Source organism: Bos taurus, chromosome 11 (genome assembly GCF_002263795.3).
Source record: "Bos taurus isolate L1 Dominette 01449 registration number 42190680 breed Hereford chromosome 11, ARS-UCD2.0, whole genome shotgun sequence".
Lineage (NCBI taxonomy): Eukaryota > Metazoa > Chordata > Mammalia > Artiodactyla > Bovidae > Bos > Bos taurus.
The window spans coordinates 98727923-98746813 of record NC_037338.1 but is presented as its reverse complement, the minus strand read 5'-3'; the positions used below and the strand labels follow the sequence as shown (position 1 = coordinate 98746813).

Sequence of the window (18891 nt, the reverse complement as noted above, 5' to 3'; positions counted from 1 at the left end):
GCCGGCTCCTCCCTACATCCCAACCTGCCCCAGGGGAGATGGGGCCCTGGGGGCCGACTGGCCTTACCTTGGGCCTGCATCCGGGTCCTGACCAGGGCCAGTGGGTAGCTGGCCAGCTGGCCACAGGTGCTGGACATGGTGCCACAGGCCAGGAGCACAAACACACCAGGGTCTGCACTGTTCACTGCATAGCGCTGCAGCCAGGCATTCTTGAGTGTCTGCAAGGGTACAGGGGGGCGGGGATGAGCTGAAGTGCCTTTAGGCCCCAGGAAGGGAAAGCCTGAGAGACAGTGAGAGCCGGCGGGGTTGGGGGCAGATATCGGATCCACATAGGAGGCGCTGCCTGGTCACATGGATGGGATCCGCAAGGCCACAGTAACCCAACTCACTTGGCCTGGGCTGGCCCTGGGGGCTGGCTGCGCTCCTGAACGGCCTGCCCTTTGTTTCTGCTGTCACTGGGGATTCCCAGATAGGATGGGGTCGGGGGGTGAGGGGTGGCGGGAAGCAGGGGCAGCAACCCCTTCTTTTCCTCGGAGGGCTGGACCCCTGAGCTCTGGAGCCTGCAGGGGCCCAGGGAGCCCCCAGGGCATCGCGCTCTCCAGATCTGTCGGCCAAGCCCCTAGGGTACAGAACCTGGGGGCTGCCATGGGCAGGCAGTGTGACAGGAGACCCCTTGCAAGGGACAAAGGAATTTGGAAGGAGACAATGGGGGGAGGTGGCTGGGGAGGGATGACACATGGCCAGCAGGGGGTTTCTGAATCTCTCCTGCCGCTCAAGGGGCCTGAGTCCTCCAGAGGGCCTCACCTCGTAGACGGCCAAGTCTATGCCAGCGTAGGGGATGATGCCCAGCATGTTGGGGACGTAGCCTTTGTAGAAGGCGGCCATGCCCTCTCGGGCCAGGATCTTCCTGGCACAGTCCAACATGCCCGAGTACTGGCCTGTCTTGCGCAGGGCCATCCGGGTCTTCAGGACCTGCAGAGCCCAGGGCGGGTGATGGAAGCGTGAGCAGGGCCCAGTCCGCCGGCCCACCCCAACACGGGCTGCCCGCCCCGGCACTGACATGGCCCTCACCTCCATCGGGTAGATACTACTCTGGGCGATGGCCCCTGCCAAGGACCCTGCCACGAGCCTCTCGTGAATCCTCAGAGTCTCCTGGTCACTCCCAATGAGACGTTTGATCTGGAATAAGGAGCCAACAAACTGAAACCCCTCTGCTGGAGACCAGCACACCTGTTGCCGCCCCGCCCGTCCTCCCGGAGCCGATCAGGTTTAACCGAGACCTGGTGTCCCTGGGACTTTCGATGCTGCCCAGAGAAGGCAGGCACTGGCCCCCAGTGGAACAGGCTAGTGGGGCAGTGCAGGGGTCAGACCCAGGCCTCTCCACCCCCCACCTGGCCTGGCTGTCCCTCAGGTTCAAGGCCTGGCTCCGGGTTCCAGGGGATCAGCAGGGCAGGGACCTTGTCCCAGGGGGTGCTCAGGATGCAGCTGCCGAGGTGCGACTCTTCCTGGAGAGCCAGGTCCTCACCTGCTCGTAGGCCATGAATTTGATGGCCGACTCGGGGGCGATTTTGAGGACGTTGATGCCATTGCCCCGCCAGAGTGATCGGGCCCCTCCTTCTCGAATCATCTGCGTGAACCCACCCACGATGCACATGTTGTTGCTGCGGGAGGCGTGGACCTGGGGGGAAGGACAAGAGGTCGGGAGCAGCCACAGCGAGCCGCCGTCGTCTGACCTTTACCAAGGTGGGAGGTCGGCAGGCACGGCTCTGCCCTCCAGTGCCTGAGACCGACTCAGCACCCTGAGGGTCAAATGTGGCTGTGCACCCAACGTTTATATGCCAACACCATGCTAAACACCTCTTACACCTCCATGAGGACTACTTAAAAAAAAAATTGAACTTTTTATTACGGAAAAACTTTCAAGCATACATAAAAGTACAGAGGAGCTTCCAGGAACCCATAATAAGGTTCAACCATCATCAGACCAGCCAATCTACGTGCCCCCTACCCATGACCCCTCTCCTACTCCCATTAATTGAATGCATTCCCAGCCTTAGTCATTTCATCCAAGGACAGCCTTTCATCTCTACAGCATTCCTGGGGATTTGGGGAAGAAAAACAAACTGACAATGCAACTGGTTCGAGCCTCTTAGTTTCCAGAGGAATAGAAGTCCTGGGAGTGAAGAGAAGTGCTCATGGTCACTCAGATGGGAGGGTGGGACCCCGGATCGGGTCCCAGGCCCAGAGCTCCTCTGCCCAAACCACTCCATCTCTCTGATTTGGCACCTTCTTCTGTCCATAGGCCTTGAACCAAGGCAGGGAAAGGAGGGCAGGGAAAGGCTGACACCTTTTCTGAGCAGGGTTCCTGGCATTAAAAAATGCCAGAACACCAGTCAGGGAACAAGGGGGTGACTGGCCACTGTTCAGATGACACTGAAGTCCAATGGTGTGTCCTCAGGCAGGTCGATTTCACAACCCTGCCCCTGACGTGCGTTCGGCTTATCTCTGCCCTGTGGACTTGGAATCAGGCACTCGGCCAGGGGACTAGTGTCTGGGCCAGGTGCAAGGAGCAGCTTGCACAGCTCTCCATGCAGTGGTCTACATAAGATGTACGTAAGGCGACAGGTTCCTGCCACAGCCCAGTTCTCACCGGGGTCAGCTGCCCACATTACAGCCCTGTAATGTGACTCCTGGCTTAAGAGCCTCAGATAAAATTAGATCAGCAATGCGCAAAAGGTCACCTGGGCCAGGATCTAATGTCACCCTGGTCTGAGCAGTAACTCCAATCTGACTTAAGAAAGGTATGGGCCCAGAGTAGGGCCCCAGACAAGGGCAGGGAAGCCACCGACCAAAGAACCCAAGGAGAAAACAGGCGGCTCAGGGCCCGTCTTCCTGCGCACATACCTGCATGAGCACCTTGAGTCTGTCCAGGGGGGCCGTGCAGGTTCTCGATACGGCCCCCGCCCCACCGCCGGCCACCAGGTGCCTCCACCACATCCCCGTCTGCCTCTCCTCCACCGTGAACTCATCGGGGACTGTCAGATTCTCACCCACATCAAAGATCTGTGAGGAACGCCAACACCGATAAATCAAGCAGGCTCCCCAAGCTTCTGGCTGAACCACCGGCCGCCAGCTAGGTCTACTGCCTCCACTGTCTAAAATGCAACCACCGCCGTCTGCACACCCCACCCCACCCCCACTCTGCGGAGTGGCAAAGCTCTGCGCCGTCTGTGGCCTCGAAGAGAGAGGCCGAGGTTAGGGTCTGAAAGCAGAGCTGGAAAAATGCGGGTACAAAACCAGGAGGACAGCCTGTCCAGATGCCACCAGGGGCTCCTGCAAGAACAGCTTACAAAGGCATTTCAGCTGAGGATTGCCAGGCTGGCTGTGCTCAAAGGATCAAGTCAGGGGTAAAAATTCTTCTGAAACACGATGTGTAACCGGGGTAAAAATTCTTCTGAAACCCGAAGAGTAACCGGATCGCGCCGGCAGAGAGTTATGCAAGGCTTCTGCAAACACGAGAGGGCTGTGCTGCATGAGAGGCGCCCTCTCCCCTGGGGTAGCTGGCAGAGCCAGCTCTGCTCCAAGCCCGGGGGGCACAGGCCCAGCCTGGGGGGCAGCCGGCTCCTACCCATGGGGTGTCTGCTTAATTTCACCCCACAAAGATGCCAGGCGTCCCCTGAGGGCACTGAGGGAGATGGAGGAGGAGGGGCGCCTGTGGCCTCCCCTCTTAGAGCTGGTGGCCTGGGATGGTGCTAGGACTGCAACCAGAGGGCACTCAGCAAGGAGCAGCAGAAAGGGATGCTTGTGCATGGAGGGGGCACGCGGGCAGGGGGTCAACGGGGCCACCACCACGGAGGGTGCTGTGTGCTTCTGATCAGAGGTGAAAGAGCTGTATGTGTGTGGCAGTGGGGAGGCATTGTTTTGCCACAGAGGGAAATGACATAAAAACTGGGGTGGGGGAGGGGGGAGACTTAACAGCTCGGCTATTTGATCTTTATTGGGCAGCTCCCACTGCCTCCCAGGAGGCTCTGCGAAAACCAGAGGGCTCAGCGAGAGGGGTGGACCCTGAAGACTGGGCAGCAACGGGGGTGACAGGAGGGTACCCTTTCTGGCAGAGGGAATCCGTGTTTGGGGAATGGGCGGGGCCGTTTAGGTTGGCTGGCACGTGGGAGACGGAGGGAGCACCTGGAGGGCTGGCAGAGGAGTGAACAGCCCTGCTGCGGAAGAGGCGGCAGGCCGGGAACCCCCAGCAGGATGGGGGCTGATGCTGGGCGGACGGACTCACCGTGGAGTGCTTCCAGTAGAGGATGATCTCAGGGATGTTCTCCACGGGGTGCAGGAGGTGATAGTCTCGCCACTCGTTCCAGTCGATGGTCATCGTGCCATTTTTGTCCATGCTGTAAGACACATGCCCGGTCACCCACGTGGACGCAGGCCCCATCTGTCAGCCACAACCCACCCCCACCGACCTCCAGGGGAGCCGAGGGCAGGCGCGTGGCCACCAGGAGACCACGGAAGGTGCCCCTGCCCTGGAGGAGAAGGGGCCAGGTGGCTCCACACCCCACTTGGCACAGACATGGGGATGTAATGGCCCACGAGCACCCCGATCTGATCAGGCACAGAAGTTAAGGAGGCAGGAAGAGGTCCCCAGGGTGACACGGATACTTACTAGGTGACAGGGCCCCAGAAGTGGCCCATTCGTATTCTGACAGACAGACAAAAGGAGGATGCAGAGGAGAGAGGAAAAACACCACCAATAAGTGCTCTGAGCGGAGGTTAGTGAGGCAAGCACACAGCACAGCATGGCGTGAGGAGGCGCTCCGCAGGTGAGGGGAGCGAGGGCCAGGGGCCGCCATCCCTACCTGCCTGCCAGCTGGCTTTGGGCCCCCCAGGACTTAAGGAGGGTGGGGAGGACAGGAAGCGACTGCGGGGCTGCTCTGGTGGGAGTTCCCAGCCCCGAGGATCACCATTTGCCTGGGGCTGACTTTCGGGGCAGTGCATCTGAGCTTGAAGTTAAGAGGAAGTTCCCCTCACTGGAGGGCGGCCCTGTGAGCCCTGCCCCTCCCTGCACGACCAGGCAGAGAAGAGTATTCCTTGCTCGCCTTTCACCTACTGAAATCTCCCCACTAGTCTTTTCTCTTCGAGAGTAGCTGGCGTTGGGCACCCTGCCCGGGGATTTGTGATTCTTCCACTGGGAGCTGACCTGGACCCTGGGGAGTGGCTAGTCTCTGGGAGGGGTTACTTATTCATCCCTTCCAACCACCAGGAGCCAAAGTTCATGGAAACAGGGTTAATACAATGAATGGCACTGTGGAGCAAGTCCAAGAATCTTCCTTTCGTCACACTTTTGTTAAAGCAAACCAAGGGACTGGTTACGCACGCACTCACCTCTTGAGGATTTTTTCTGCCTGCTGCTCAGATATCTTGACCCCCAGGTCCCGCAGGGACTGCATGATCTCCTGGGCGTCGATCCGCCCTGGAACAACAAAGGCCATGAACCTGGGGCCAGCCTGGTGCAGAGACCCAGGACTGCCGGGCAGCTGCTGGCCCCGGGACAATGCTCACCATCATTCTTTTTGTCCAAACTCTTGAACACCAGCCTCAGTTTCTTCTCGTGATCTTGGAGATAGTGGACGAACTCTTCGAAGTCTAGCTGCCCATCCAGGTCTTTGTCGCCAGCTTGTACGATTTTCTAGAAAAGAAAAGAAAAGAAAAAGAAAGGTTTCACCCCTGGGCTCAAACACCAGCTTCTCCCGCCTGTGGTGCCCCGTCCTTGGGCAAACAACGGCTCATCCATGAGGTGGCCCAGTGACCCGAGACACTTCCCCTCCTCCACTCCCAGGGTCACCGCCTGGATGCCCGAGGGCCGGCCATGCTTCCCTCGCGATCGACAAGGGAAAAAAATCAGTCCCCGAGAGAAGCCCTTCAGACAGAGGCCGACACTGGTGGGCTTGAGCCTTTCTGGTTTCACCAGGTTAGCTGCTCGGCTCCCTGCGGCACTGTCCCTGGAGTCAGGGCTCAGCCCCACATGCCCTCTGCCCACATGCAGGGTGGCCCCGGAGCTCCAGATTTCAGCAGAAACTCTGCAGCTGGCGCTTTTATCCTTAAAAGTGGCACTGGCCCAAGAACAGTTGGGGGCGACCCGGGTAAAGGTACAGGGCAGAGCTGGCCCCTGCCAATGCCTGCTTGGCATTGCAGAGAGAACTGTGGAGGCTGGGGAAGTGCTACGACCCACAGGAACTATTTTTGGGCCTGAGCTCGAAGGCGCTGACTGTCTCAGATCTCGGGGGAGCCAGATGCTGTAACCAACCTCAGCTTCCTTATTAACCAGGCCCTGGAAAGCAGGGCAGCTTGACTCAGGAATAGTTCGGTAACCCAAGGGGCCTTTAAGAGACCCCTTCCTTGGCAGTGAGGGTCCAGAAATCTGCACCTGCGCTTAGAGATGAGCTTGGTTCAAGCACTGCAGCCCGTTCTGGATGCTCAGCAACTGGAAGTTCTCCACAAAAGCACAAGCACTTGGCTTGTGCCCCAGGTCCTGCTAAATGCTTTACCTTGAGTAACCCGGTGAATCCTTGCAAATAGCTCTAAGAGGTGGGGGTCTAGCATTCCCCTCACTTTTCAGAGTCAGAGTCAGAACAGAAGTTCTGAGGGCTAAGTAATTTATCCAAGGCCATGCAGCTAGGGAAGTGGTAGGTGGCATTCAAGCCAGGCCTGCTGGATTCCAGTCACCTCCCCATTGGGAGAGCCTGCTGCCATTGTAAAGGTTAATCTCAAGAAGGTGGGGAACATACATGAATCACTCCAACCCAGCAACACCCCAAAACTAGGACCGAAAAATCTCCTAAGGAAAATGGCTATAGTCTCCTCGTGTTGCCCAGTTCTCTCAGTGAGAAATAACATCCTCTATCCACAAACCACTGTGGGTTTCCAAGTCTTCTGAGCTAGTGGATTTGGAAACTGATGGATCATTGGCTAGCTGGTCCTCTCCAGATACTGTGTCACTTAACATGATCCAAAGACCAGCTCGGGGGTGTGACTGGAATGTGAGACAGACGCTGGTACATGTTCTATCAACTCTCTGGACTCGGGTTAACTTCCTGCAGGCATTTCTGCTCTCCACCAAGAATGACACAGATTACGTACAGGTAATCATCCTAGCTTATGAGAGGAGTGGAAGTAGAACCTGCATGTCATTTAGGGAGGAGGCGAATGTGAGGAACGAAGCTCGCTGGAATCTGCGTTGCTCTGGCACCAATGTGATCCATGTGCCTTGTTGGGTGGGTGCCGGGGTACAGACAACCCAAGGACATGTTCATGCGGCTGGTTTCAAACAGTCTAAACCCTCGCTTCTACCCTAGTCTGGTCTCCTTCCTAGGATAAGCACGTCATCACCCCCTGCACACTCTCTGACCTCCACTGCCACCACGAGAACCGGGGGACAGCGAGGGGTCTGATGACCGGCGAAGCTGGGGTGTCCCTGTAGGAGGAGGCGACCCTCTCAGACGCTGTAGCTGTTTCCCCATATTTAAAATGGTAATAATCTCTGCTGCCTCTGGCTCCAAAGAGACCCCCTAGGAAGGTCCCCTCACCCCTGCCTGTTGTTCTGTTTCACCCAGAGCACAGTCCTGTCACCTCCAGCCTCTGCAGCCACAGTTCCAACTCCTGTGCCTCCAATGAGGGGCCTCTGCCCTCCCCCTCTCTGCCCCCCAGCTCAGAGAAAGACCCCCGCAGCAGCTAGACCGTGCCCCCACTTTCTGGCCCTGCACTGCCCTGCACCCACTCTCCGCAAGAAAATTCCTTTCCCTCTTCCACAAGTGCCTCCCCTATAATTCCAGCCTCCCTTGGAAGTCACATGAGAGCCAGTCTCTCCCGTGACGCAGCCCTGTAGCCGGCTACAGCCACGCGCCTGCTGGGGAAAAACTGGCACGGCTGGAAATCAAGCGAGTCGGAGGCATGGGACCCTCTACCAGCTCGGGCCTTCGCTGAGTCAACGCTGATGAAATGCCTGCCTGCCTGCCTTCTGCATCCCAGTACAGACCTGCTTCCACTGGCGGTAGGTGGAGAACTCCTGGGAGGGGATAAAGACGCTGAGTTTGAAGATGGACTTCAGCTCGGCAGGAAGCCCCTTGGACTCGAAGTACTGGAATTCGGTCTGGGCCTCCCCGATGAGGGGCACATAGAGGCACAGGCAGAGCATGCTGGCGGGAGCTGCTTCAGGCGGCGTGGACGCCGGGAATGCTGCCTGGCCCCGGCACACTTGCACAAGATATGCTGGGGCACAGCTGTCATTGGCTGCCTCAGCCCTGCCCTTTGGCTTAATTGAAAAAAAAAAATCTGCTCACTGTACTTCCAGCCAACAGCCAATGAGCACACAGCCCTGCGAGGAGGCGGGCACTGCCCCAGTGCCAGGGGATGAAGATCAGGACTGACGTCACCCGCTCCCTGGTTAACCCTTCCGAGACAGGCAGCGCATTTGGCCCTGCCCCCCAAACAAACCTTCACCCACCAGCTGCCAACCCCTCCAAACAAACAAACTGGCTCTGGCCTGTTTTTTTCCACAAGGTCCCCAAACGCGTCACACAATACCGTAGTTTCTCCCCTTAGTAAATCATTTCCAGCAGAAAAATTAGTGGAGGCAGAGATCAAATCAGGGCTCACTGAATGGGTTCAGTTTAGCTGTGAGGGCAGAAAGTCAGGGGTGGTAGGGAGATGCTAGGAGGGGTCCCATGGGATTGTAGGGGGGCTCATTCATCTGTCCTGGAGCTGCTCCTGAGCTGGCTGGCTCCAGGGACCTTTCTTTCCCAGGCCACCTTGCACATGAGCACCCCTTCTGCAGGTTTGGCCTGGAGACCCCACCAAGTGTGGAGAGGCTGACGTGGTGGTGGTGGGGGTGGGCAGGAAGAGGACATCCTAGGCTAAGGTCACTGTGCTGGGGGGACGCCTTAGCAGCACCAATCTAGGGTCAGCCTGAGCCTCACTCAGGACCCACAGAAGTAGTTTTCAGAGTCCACGTTCACTCAGAACACTCCAAAGTTCAGTGGATTGGAGCTTTTCAGCTTAGAACCGTGCTGCTCAATACAGAAATTTTTCATTTTTATTTTCATTAATTTATTGCATTGCGACATGTGGGGATCTTAAGTTACCCAATCAGGGATGGAACCCTTGTCTCCAATGCAGGGGGTCTTAACCACTGGACCACCAAGGAAGTCCTCAATTTTAAATAAATCAAAATGAAATGAAATTAAAAATTCACTTCCTTCTGCATGGGTTGCATAGCTTGACAGTCACAAGTATTCACCGAGCGTTTCCATCACCACAGAAAGTTCCACTGAACAACACTGCCCTAGAACATCCCTTTTAGGTGAGGATGAGAAAAAAAAAAAATCTCAGGTCCTGGAGAGTCAAGATCTGATCTTTATTTAAGGGCCACCCCGCCACCTCCACCTCATCCCTTCGCACTGAAGTTGTCAGATTCATGCTGCAGAGGAAGAGCCCACGTCACAGAGATGAAAAAGGAACCCGTCTCTCCTGTTCCATCCACAGTGCGCCACTTCCTAATATAGACAAAACCTCACTACTGGGATGGGTTAAAAACGGATTTTTAGCATTTGTTGATCCACAAAAGTGAAAGGAACTTCTTAAATTCACTAAAAGCTTTTTGTTAAGAACTTGAAAAAGGTTCTGAAAACAAGATGCTGATGCTTATGTACATCAGTATAAAACAGATTTTAGGAACTTATATTATGGGGTTGGCCAAAAAGTTCGTTTGGCTTTCCTGTGAGAGGCTACAGCAAAACCCGAAAGAACTTCTTGGCTAACCCCATGTTTCAGCGCTTCTAAAGAGATCTCAGGGTAAGTCTGTAAAAACAGGCCTTGGGCTGTTTTATCCATTCACTTGGGTGGATCCAATGGTGTACTCAGAGGCAGCTCAGGATTATTTGGGCAAATGCCTCCTCAGCCTCCACCTAAATCCAAGTCACTCAGTTGTCTGTTAAGCCACCCAATCCAGAATGTTCTACTTTAGGGGTATTTTAACACACATCTTATCTCTACTGTTGGGGTCCCCGAAGGCAGGGCCATTGTACCTCCTTGTCTGGAATGAGCCCTTGCCTTGATCACGGAAGGTGCCTGATAGAAGCAGTTTCTGATTGAATGAATCATCCTTGGCAGGGCTCTAAGACCCCAAGTAACAAACATGACTGTTCTCAATGAAGACCTTAGGTTTGGTTTCCCAAGTGTCTGCAGATAGAGAGTCCTCAGGGCATTTTGCCTACCTCAACAAGGTACTGTATTATTACTTTTAGTTTAAAGGAAGTTCACATTTATAAGTAAAAAAGCTGAACTTTAACTGCTGATCTTCCTTTTCAAAATTATTCATGTGTGCTTCTGAAATGAAAACAAATTACACAGATCTGTTGAAGTGTCTCATTTCAATGATGACTGTAATCCTTCCAATACAAAATGGCAAATATTTTGACTGAACGAATAAGTTGTTAAATTAGAGATGTTCATTTTCTACTAAACTGTTTTTCAAATAATGGTGGTAAACATAACTGTACCACTGAGGGCTTTTTTTGTTTTGTTTTGGTACCACTGAGTTTTATGACATATTTACAAGCCTGAAAAGAGATTTGAAAACAAAGTCATATGAAAGTGAAATCAATATTTAACATATAAGGAATGATCTATATGTAACCTTGTTGTATATTTTCCAAATCTCCTGTAAATGTGTTATCATATTTTCATCAAACAAGGGCAACTGTCTTCTACAATAAACAGAATGGAATCTTCCTGATCATAACAGAACTCATCATCCTACAGACCAATGGTACCACCAGGGTCAGAAATGTTCTCTGAAAAGTCCTACATGTGCTTGTCAAGATGTGATCTTAACAACGCTTATATTAATTCTATTCCAATGTTATTCTTAAAAAAGAGCTCCAACGTATTTCTGTTTTGCAACCGTGTTCACATCCAACAGAATGTCTTCACTGGACAAACGTACACTGGCATTTGGTTGTTTATTTAAACCATCCACCCTCCCTGAGTTGCACAGGTCATGCAGAGTTCTTCTGTCACACAGAAATGGCAACTTCCTAGTTGAGACCTCCAGGCACCTGGAGGTCCAAGGCAAATGTTCTTTTCCTGGAATGACAGACACTGGGCCCCAGAGGGGCCCTGAGGTGACCTCTTAATCTCTGACAAGAAGACTCAGACCAGGAGAGGCCACCTGGTTTGCTCAGGCCCCAGAGCCAGCTGGCGGCGGGGCTGAGGCTCACCCGGGGCCTGGCTCTTGTTACAACAGCCATGTAAATCAGCACCCAAGCCTGACACTGCCATAAAGAGATTTTAGAATTCGGTTTCAAAAGAACACTTCCTCAGCCTGACCCTGAGCATTACAATGAGCAGGACCTCACATGGGAGGTGGCAGGTGTCGGGGAGCAATTTTAGACTTAGCTTAAACAGACAAAAAAAAAAGCCACAAGAAACTCTACCTGTTACAGTGCTGAACATATACGTGGGAAATACAAATAAGGAAGAATAAAGCAGGGCTCAGGACGTGCCTGGCGGCTTGGTGGTTAGGACTCTGCTTCCACTGCGGGGGGCACGGGTTCAATCCCTGGTTGGGGCACTAACATCCCACATGTCACACGAGAGTGAAAGCGTAGTTGCTCCGTTGTGTCCGATTCTTTGTAACCCCATGGACTGCAGCCTGCGGTTTTGTCCTTTGTCCATGGGATTCTCCAGGCAAGAACCCTGGAGTGGGTTGCCATTCAGTTCTCCAGGGGATCTTCCCAGCCCAGGGACTGAACACGGGTCTCCTGCATTTCAGGCAGATTCTTTACCATCTGAGCCTCCACAGAAACCCACATGTCACGTGGCATGGCCAAAAAAAAAAAGGTTCATAAAGTAGGATGTTTGACACCAGTTCAGTTCCTGATGTTTGACACCAGCCCCAGGTGTTTCTGGATCCTTGAGTATAATGCACTCTTCCCTCTCCTGCCATCTATATGTCTTCTCCGCTCTCTTTACCTGTTCTAATTTTGTGACCCAGATCCACTTTTGTCTCCTTTCTTCCAAAGTCCACTCCTCTAACAACTAGTCCTGGGAAATGACAACAGTCACTCCTGATTCCTGAGAATTCAGTGGTATTCCATTTCCCTTAATCCGCAGTTCCTCTCACCGAGCATTTTCTCACCTTCAGACCTGCCAACGTGCCGACCCCACAGGCTTTCCTTGTTCTACTACTGTTTCATTCCAGAGAAACAGGTGCTTCCCACAAGAGCTGGAATACCGTGAGTAAGAACAGGGCAAGTAGAGTATCTATGGGAGTGTGGCATTAGCTCATAAAGCATTTCCGCCGCCCCACTCCGATGACTCAGACCAAGCCCAATATATTAATATGCGAAGGAGCCTTGCCAGCATCCGGCTACTCTAGCCCCGCCCACCCGTAAGGCTCTCAGAGCCTCATTTGCTGCTGCGGTCGCAGTGTCATTTGATGATCAGGTTGCCATGACAGCCCAGTGGAGCCGGTTTCCACTGGAGCTGCACTTGGCAATTAGACACACAATAAGCAAAAATTCTCTTGAGCTTCTGAGGAGATGGCCCCTCAGGATTTGAAAGCTTGAATGCAGCTTGGGGTACCTCCCACTCCAGACTAAAGGCTTTCTTCTTCAACTGCAGATCAACTGGAAGACAAAGATAAAGGGTGGAAACTGGAACAGTTCCTAGAATAAAAACTTGCAGGAACCTGACTCACTAGCAGACATATTTAAAAGAGGGAAGTGAGAATTAAACAGAGAAGCAATGCTGGGAAATTGAGAAGCCTGAGAACCAAAGTGAATGTCTCCACCAGGTTTCCATGCAGTTGCGGCAGCCTCTGCCTGAGAGAAATGGCAGAAAAACAGCGAGCCAGGCCCCACCGGCCAATGATCACAACCCCTAACCCTCTACCTTCAAGAGCAGCTGCGCTGGAAGAGGACACACTGCTGAACCGCTATTCCAGTTCTTAGTTATCTGCCTTTAAAGGGTCCACACTGCCCAGCTGTGCTTTCCTGCTTGCTTCAAATCAAACCGGCTGATCCACCTCCCTCTTGGGGCTCCCCCGAGCCCCAGCCAGCTGATTCATGTCCCTTTTGGGGAGAAGTGCCAGTGAGAGGTGTGGGTCTTACATTCCAGCCCGCCTTGCTCCCAATTCTGTAGGTCAGTAAAGAAGCTGTTCAGAACAGAGTTCTAATGCCAGCCAGCCCAGGCAGAGGGGGGAGGATTGGCAAAGGGTGCCAGTTATGAGTCTGGGAAATGGAGCAGTTAATTATTAAAGTAAAAAGTAGGTGAATTTAAAAAGGAGCCAGCCAATCCCATAATCCCTTGACTGTAGGCAAGCAGGTCTGGAGATAAAAGTTCCTTCCAACAGATAACCCTGCAGCCATTTCCAGGTGCCTCTAAAATGATTGAAAGGTAGACAGCGACACCTGTCATGCCTCAGGCACAGTACAGACGCTCAGACCCCCGCTGCCAGTGGTTGAACACAGACTAAAGATTTTTCTCATTGCTTAACCTACAACCACGGCAAAAGTTGTGTCATCAAAAGTCCCTCCCGGGACTTCCCTGATGGTCCAGGGGCTAAGACTTCATATTCCCAATGTAGGAGGCCTGGGTTTGATCCCTGGTCAGGGAACTAGATCCCACATACCTCAACTGAAGATACTGCATGCCGCAACTAAGCCCCAGGGCAGGCAAAGAAATAAATTTTTTTTTAAAAAAGGTCCCTCCCACTGAGCAAAGAAGACGTGAACATCTGTTTCATAAACGCAGCAGTTCAACCCAGCAGAGCCTTTTCTGGACTCTGCAGTGTGCAGCACATAGGGCAGACTCTCCTTCCTTTTTCCAGTTGATTTTTACCTTGAGAAAGGAGAAAAAATTCAGAGTAACCAAGGCTTGGGAGGTGAACACGGTATTGCTACCTCAGGAAGGAGAAATCCAGCCAAGCAGCCTTTCGGTTCTAATCCTGAACAGAACCGGAGTAGTCCCCGTGGCTTTCTTAAGGGAAGGCGAGGCAGTAGAGGGCAAAGTTCCAGGTAGACTAGAGTGAAATCTCACCCCTGCCCTTCCTTTATTGTTTAATCCTGGGAAAATTACTTTCTCTGAAATCCTGGGAAAATACCTTTCTCCACCTCAGTTTCCTCATCTGTGAAATGGGGATGCTAACCACTTACCCTGGCTCTTGAGGGGATCAGATGACATAACCCATACTCACGGCGTGAGATGGATGGAAGACCCTCGCACTCGGCAGACCTTAGGACTCCAGAAGACTACCGGCTTCTGCGCCCTGAGCCTCCAGCCTCAATTCTGCCCCCCTGCTCCCCTCCTCCCCAGTGGAACGGTAAGACGCGTCCTTTGCCCACCAAGGCAGAGGGTCTGACCTTTGGGATGCAGGACAGGCTGGTCCTCCCTAGTTCCCAGCACCTGGGTTCACCTTCGAAGGTTCGCTCTGTGGCCCGCTTGAAGTCCGTCCTCCCTGAGCTGTTTAAAATGCTAATACCTAAGACACCCTGTAACTGTCCCTTCCTTTCAAATGGCTTTCTGGGGCCACAGTGATACATCCTAGGGTTTATCTCCCATTGCATTCCACCTTCCTTCCTCAAATGGCCACTGAAGTGGTCACATAAGGTAATCAAGCTGGTGCAGCAGCCACAGGAAAACTGGACTAAAGTTGGGCTTCTTTACTGTCTAACACTTCTCCCCAGGCCCCTGGTACCACATGAATTCATTCATAAGTTTTCTCTTCCTCCCCCACTCTCCAGCTTTCTCCAGGTCAGCCCCTCACCTAGGAGGTCCTCTCGACATTGCCATTACCTTAGGAAATTGCTCTGCAGGTCCGACCACCAGCAAGATGGTGGGTCTCTTTTCCGTGGCCTCAGCCCTTCCGTCCTGCTTCCCCAAAAAGCTTGGCATCTGGTCTCTCCGAGCCGGGGCCGGGGTGCCTCTGACTTCATTCCCGCTGCCCTCTCTGGAGCCTTGGCACCCGGCCCTGGGGAAAAAGCTAGACAGAAAATGCCACAGCATCTGAAACATTCCGGCTTACTCCCCACGTTGCCGCCAGTGACCGCTCACTTCTGAGGGCTGTGATCACAACACCGAAGGTCTCTGGCTACACAGCTGCTTGGATGACTAGCCTGAGAAGTTGGGAGGGCTGGCAGCTCTGCCTGCCGTGGCTGCTTCCTGCCTTCTCACTGCTGTCGTGCCTGGCCTGCGAAGCAGCTCACTCTGACAGCCCCGTCAGGGGGTTGCTGGCCACGAGAGAGCCGCTGGAGCTTCTTCCAATCAAAATTCACTTTTGCAGGTGGACTGTGATCAAAGGTTTGGCTTTTTGGCCAAAAAAAAAAAAAAAGGAAAGAAAAGACAGAGAAGGTGGACGGCCTGACAGACCTCTCCCGAGGCAGAAGCCAACTTCTAGCTCCCGATCATTCAGCTTGTCCTCTCTGAACTAAGGAGCAGCATCACACCGGCGAGCACCAGCATCCAAGCCTGCATTCTCACTGCAGCAGGGCGCGGCCAATCACCTCTGCCGACACTACCGGGTTCATTATCCCCACCAACAACGTCCCTCCAATCACAGCCCGCCGATTTCCCGCATGCAGCCGACAGTTCTGCAGGGAGGTGCCCGCGGCAACCTCCAGAGAGGCTTCCAGTGGCCCGGAATCCACATGGAGGAGCCCGGCTTCCTCTTCTCCAACTGGCTGCTTCCGGGATGACACTCCCCCTCAAGTTTAACACGATCAAGAGATCCTGGCAACGCTTCCTAAGACATCCAGCAACCCTTCCTGTGTTCAGTTATCCCATTCTCTGCAATTGTGCGGAACACAAACGGCGCGCCCCCTACCACGGTCGTTTCTCCTCTGCGGCTCCCTCTACACGGTGAGCTGCCTGGGGACAGGGATCAAGTCACAGATCTTTCTAGCCCTCGTACCCAGGACTAGGCATAGGTGAAGGCTGTGGACTCAACTGAGTAAACGATCATGAATAAAAGGGAATTAATCTTTGGTCATTTGTTTCTTCATTTACTAAGACAAACTGCAGTGTCACGCCATCTCTTGAAAAGGCAACTCTGATAGGGTGTTCATAACCATTATTTTAAAAATAAACATAGCATGGAAAAAGTTTAATAGACTGTGTTGGAGAAACATATATCCTGATGTGCTGTTATAAGAGTGTGAACCAGTGCAATCTCGCTGGAGGACAATTTAGTCACTGCTACCAGCATATCCTAACAGAAGTAGAAGATATTAAGAAGAGGTGGCAAGAATACAGAGAAGAACTGTACAAAAAAGATCTTCACGACCCAGATAATCACGATGGTGTAATCACTCACCTAGAGCCGGACATCCTGGAATGTGAAGTCAAGTGGGCTTTAGAAAGCATCATCACTATGAACAAAGCTAGTGGAGGTGATGGAATTCCAGTTGAGTGGTTTCAAGTCCTGAAAGATGATGCTGTGAAAGTGCTGCACTCAATATGCCAGCAAATTTGGAAAACTCAGCAGTGGCCACAGGACTGGAAAAGGTCAGTTTTCATTTCAATCCCAAAGAAAGGCAATGCCAAAGAATGCTCAAACTACTGCACAATTACACTCATCTCACACGCTAGTAAAGTAATGCTCAAAATTCTCCAAGCCAGGCTTCAGCAATACATGAACCATGAACTTCCAGATGTTCAAAGCTGGTTTTAGAAAAGCCAGAGAAACCAGAGATCAAATTGCCATCATCCACTGGATCATGGAAAAAGCAAGGGAGTTCCAGAAAAACATCTATTTCTGCTTTATTGACTATGCCAAAGTCTTTGAATGTGTGGATCACAATAAACTGTGGAAAATTCTGAAAGAGATGGGAATACCAGACCACCTGATCTGCCTCTTGAGAAACCTATATGCAGGTCAGGAAGCAACAGTTAGAACTGGACATGGAACAACAGACTGGTTCCAAATAGGAAAAGGAGTATGTCAAGGCTGTATATTGTCACCCTGCTTATTTAACTTCTATGCAGAGTACATCATGAGAAACCCTGGGCTGGAAGAAGCACAAGCTGGAATCAAGATTGCCAGGAGAAATATCAATAACCTCAGATATGCAGATGACACCACCCTTATGGCAGAAAGTGAAGAGGAACTAAAAAGCCTCTTGATGAAAGTGAAAGAGGAGAGTGAAAAAGTTGGCTTAAAGCTCAACATTCAGAAAACAAAGATCATGGCATCTGGTCCCATCACTTCATGGGAAATAGATGGGGAAACAGTGGAAACAGTGTCAGACTTTATTTTTGGGGGCTCCAAAATCACTGCAGATGGTGACTGCAGCCATGAAATTAAAAGATGCTTACTCCTTGGAAGAAAAGTTATGACCAACCTAGATAGCATATTGAAAAACAGACATTACTTTGCCAACAAAGGTCCGTCTAGTCAAACTATGGTTTTTCCAGTGGTCATGTATGGATGTGAGAGTTGGACTGTGAAGAATGCTGAGCGCCGAAGGATTGATGGTTTTGAACTGTGGTGTTGGAGAAGGCTCTTGCGAGTCCCTTGGACTGCAAGGAGATGCAACCATTCCATTCTAAAGGAGATCAGCCCTGGGTGTTCTTTGGAAGGAATGATGCTAAAGCTGAAACTCCAGTACTTTGGCCACTTCATGCGAAGAGTTGACTCATTGGAAAAGACTCTGATGCTGGGAGGGATTGGGGGCAGGAGGAGAAGGGGACGACAGAGGATGAGATGGCTGGATGGCATCACTGACTCGATGGAAGTGAGTCTGAGTGAACTCCGGGAGTTGGTGATGGACAGGGAGGCCTGACGTGCTGCGATTCATGGGGTCGCAAAGAGTTGGACATGACTGAGCGACTGAACTGAACTGAACTGAACCAGCATATCAAAATTCCCTGGTGGTTCAGACGGTTAAGCATCTGTCTACACTGCGGGAGACCTGGGTTCGATCCCTGGGTCAGGAAGATCCCCTGGAGAAGGAAATGGCAATCTACTCCAATACTATTGCCTGGAAAATCCCATGGACAGAGGAGCCTGGTAGGCTACAGTCCATGGGGTCACAAAGAGTCGGACATGACTGAGCGACTTCACTTCACTTCACTTCACCAGCATACCAAAAGCACAAACCCTCTGACAGCAACTCCACTTTCAGTGAATTAACCTGCAGATATGTTTACACATGTAGGAAATCACATATACATATGTTAACATATATGGGATGCATACATGTGATAAAATATAAGGATATTTTTTACAGCTTGATTTACAATAGCACAGGTTAGACACAAGAGAATGCAGGTTCAATCCCTGGGTCAGGAAGATCCCCTGGAGAAGGAAATGGCAACCCACTCCAGTATTCTTGCCTGGATAACCCCATGGACAGAGGAGCCTGGCGGCCTATGGTCCATGGGGTCCCAAAGAGTCCCACACAACTGAATGACTGAACACAAATGGAAACATTTTAAAGTTCTTTAAAAGGGGAGCAGGTCTAAATTAATGCACACCCACACAATGGAGCCCTAGGCAGCTTCAAAAAGAGGAAGGCAGGGACTTCCCTGGTGGTCCAGTGGTTAAGACTTCACCTTCCCGTGCAGGGGGTGTGGGTTCGATCCCTGGGCTAGGATCCCACATGCCTCACGGCCAAAAAGCCAAAACATAAAACAGAAGCAATATTGTAACAGATTCAATAAAGACTTTAAAAATGGTCTACATCAAACCACCCCCCCCCCCAAAAAAAAAAGAGTACGGCAGCACTACATCTATGATTATGGAACGACTTGAAAATATCTTGTTAGATGAAAAGAGCAATGTGCAGAAAGAAGGGGATAGTATGCCGCTGCTTATTTCTATGTTTGTATACA

General features: G+C 52.1%; 1 protein-coding gene across 7 annotated transcripts in view; it reads right to left on the bottom strand.

Annotated features, from left to right (window-relative positions):
• Nucleotides 1–18891, bottom strand: part of SLC25A25 (solute carrier family 25 member 25) — a 40248-nt gene that overhangs the window by 2106 nt on the left and 19251 nt on the right. For 2 of the 7 annotated variants that reach the window (XM_059891304.1, XM_005213288.5), the window contains exons 2-10: nt 5566–5692; nt 5389–5476; nt 4670–4705; nt 4286–4397; nt 2905–3063; nt 1526–1678; nt 1072–1179; nt 805–972; nt 68–218 (exon numbers count right to left, since the gene is read on the bottom strand). In XM_059891304.1, the coding sequence (XP_059747287.1) occupies nt 68–218; nt 805–972; nt 1072–1179; nt 1526–1678; nt 2905–3063; nt 4286–4397; nt 4670–4705; nt 5389–5476; nt 5566–5692 (1102 nt within the window). 7 annotated transcript variants of the gene reach the window in all.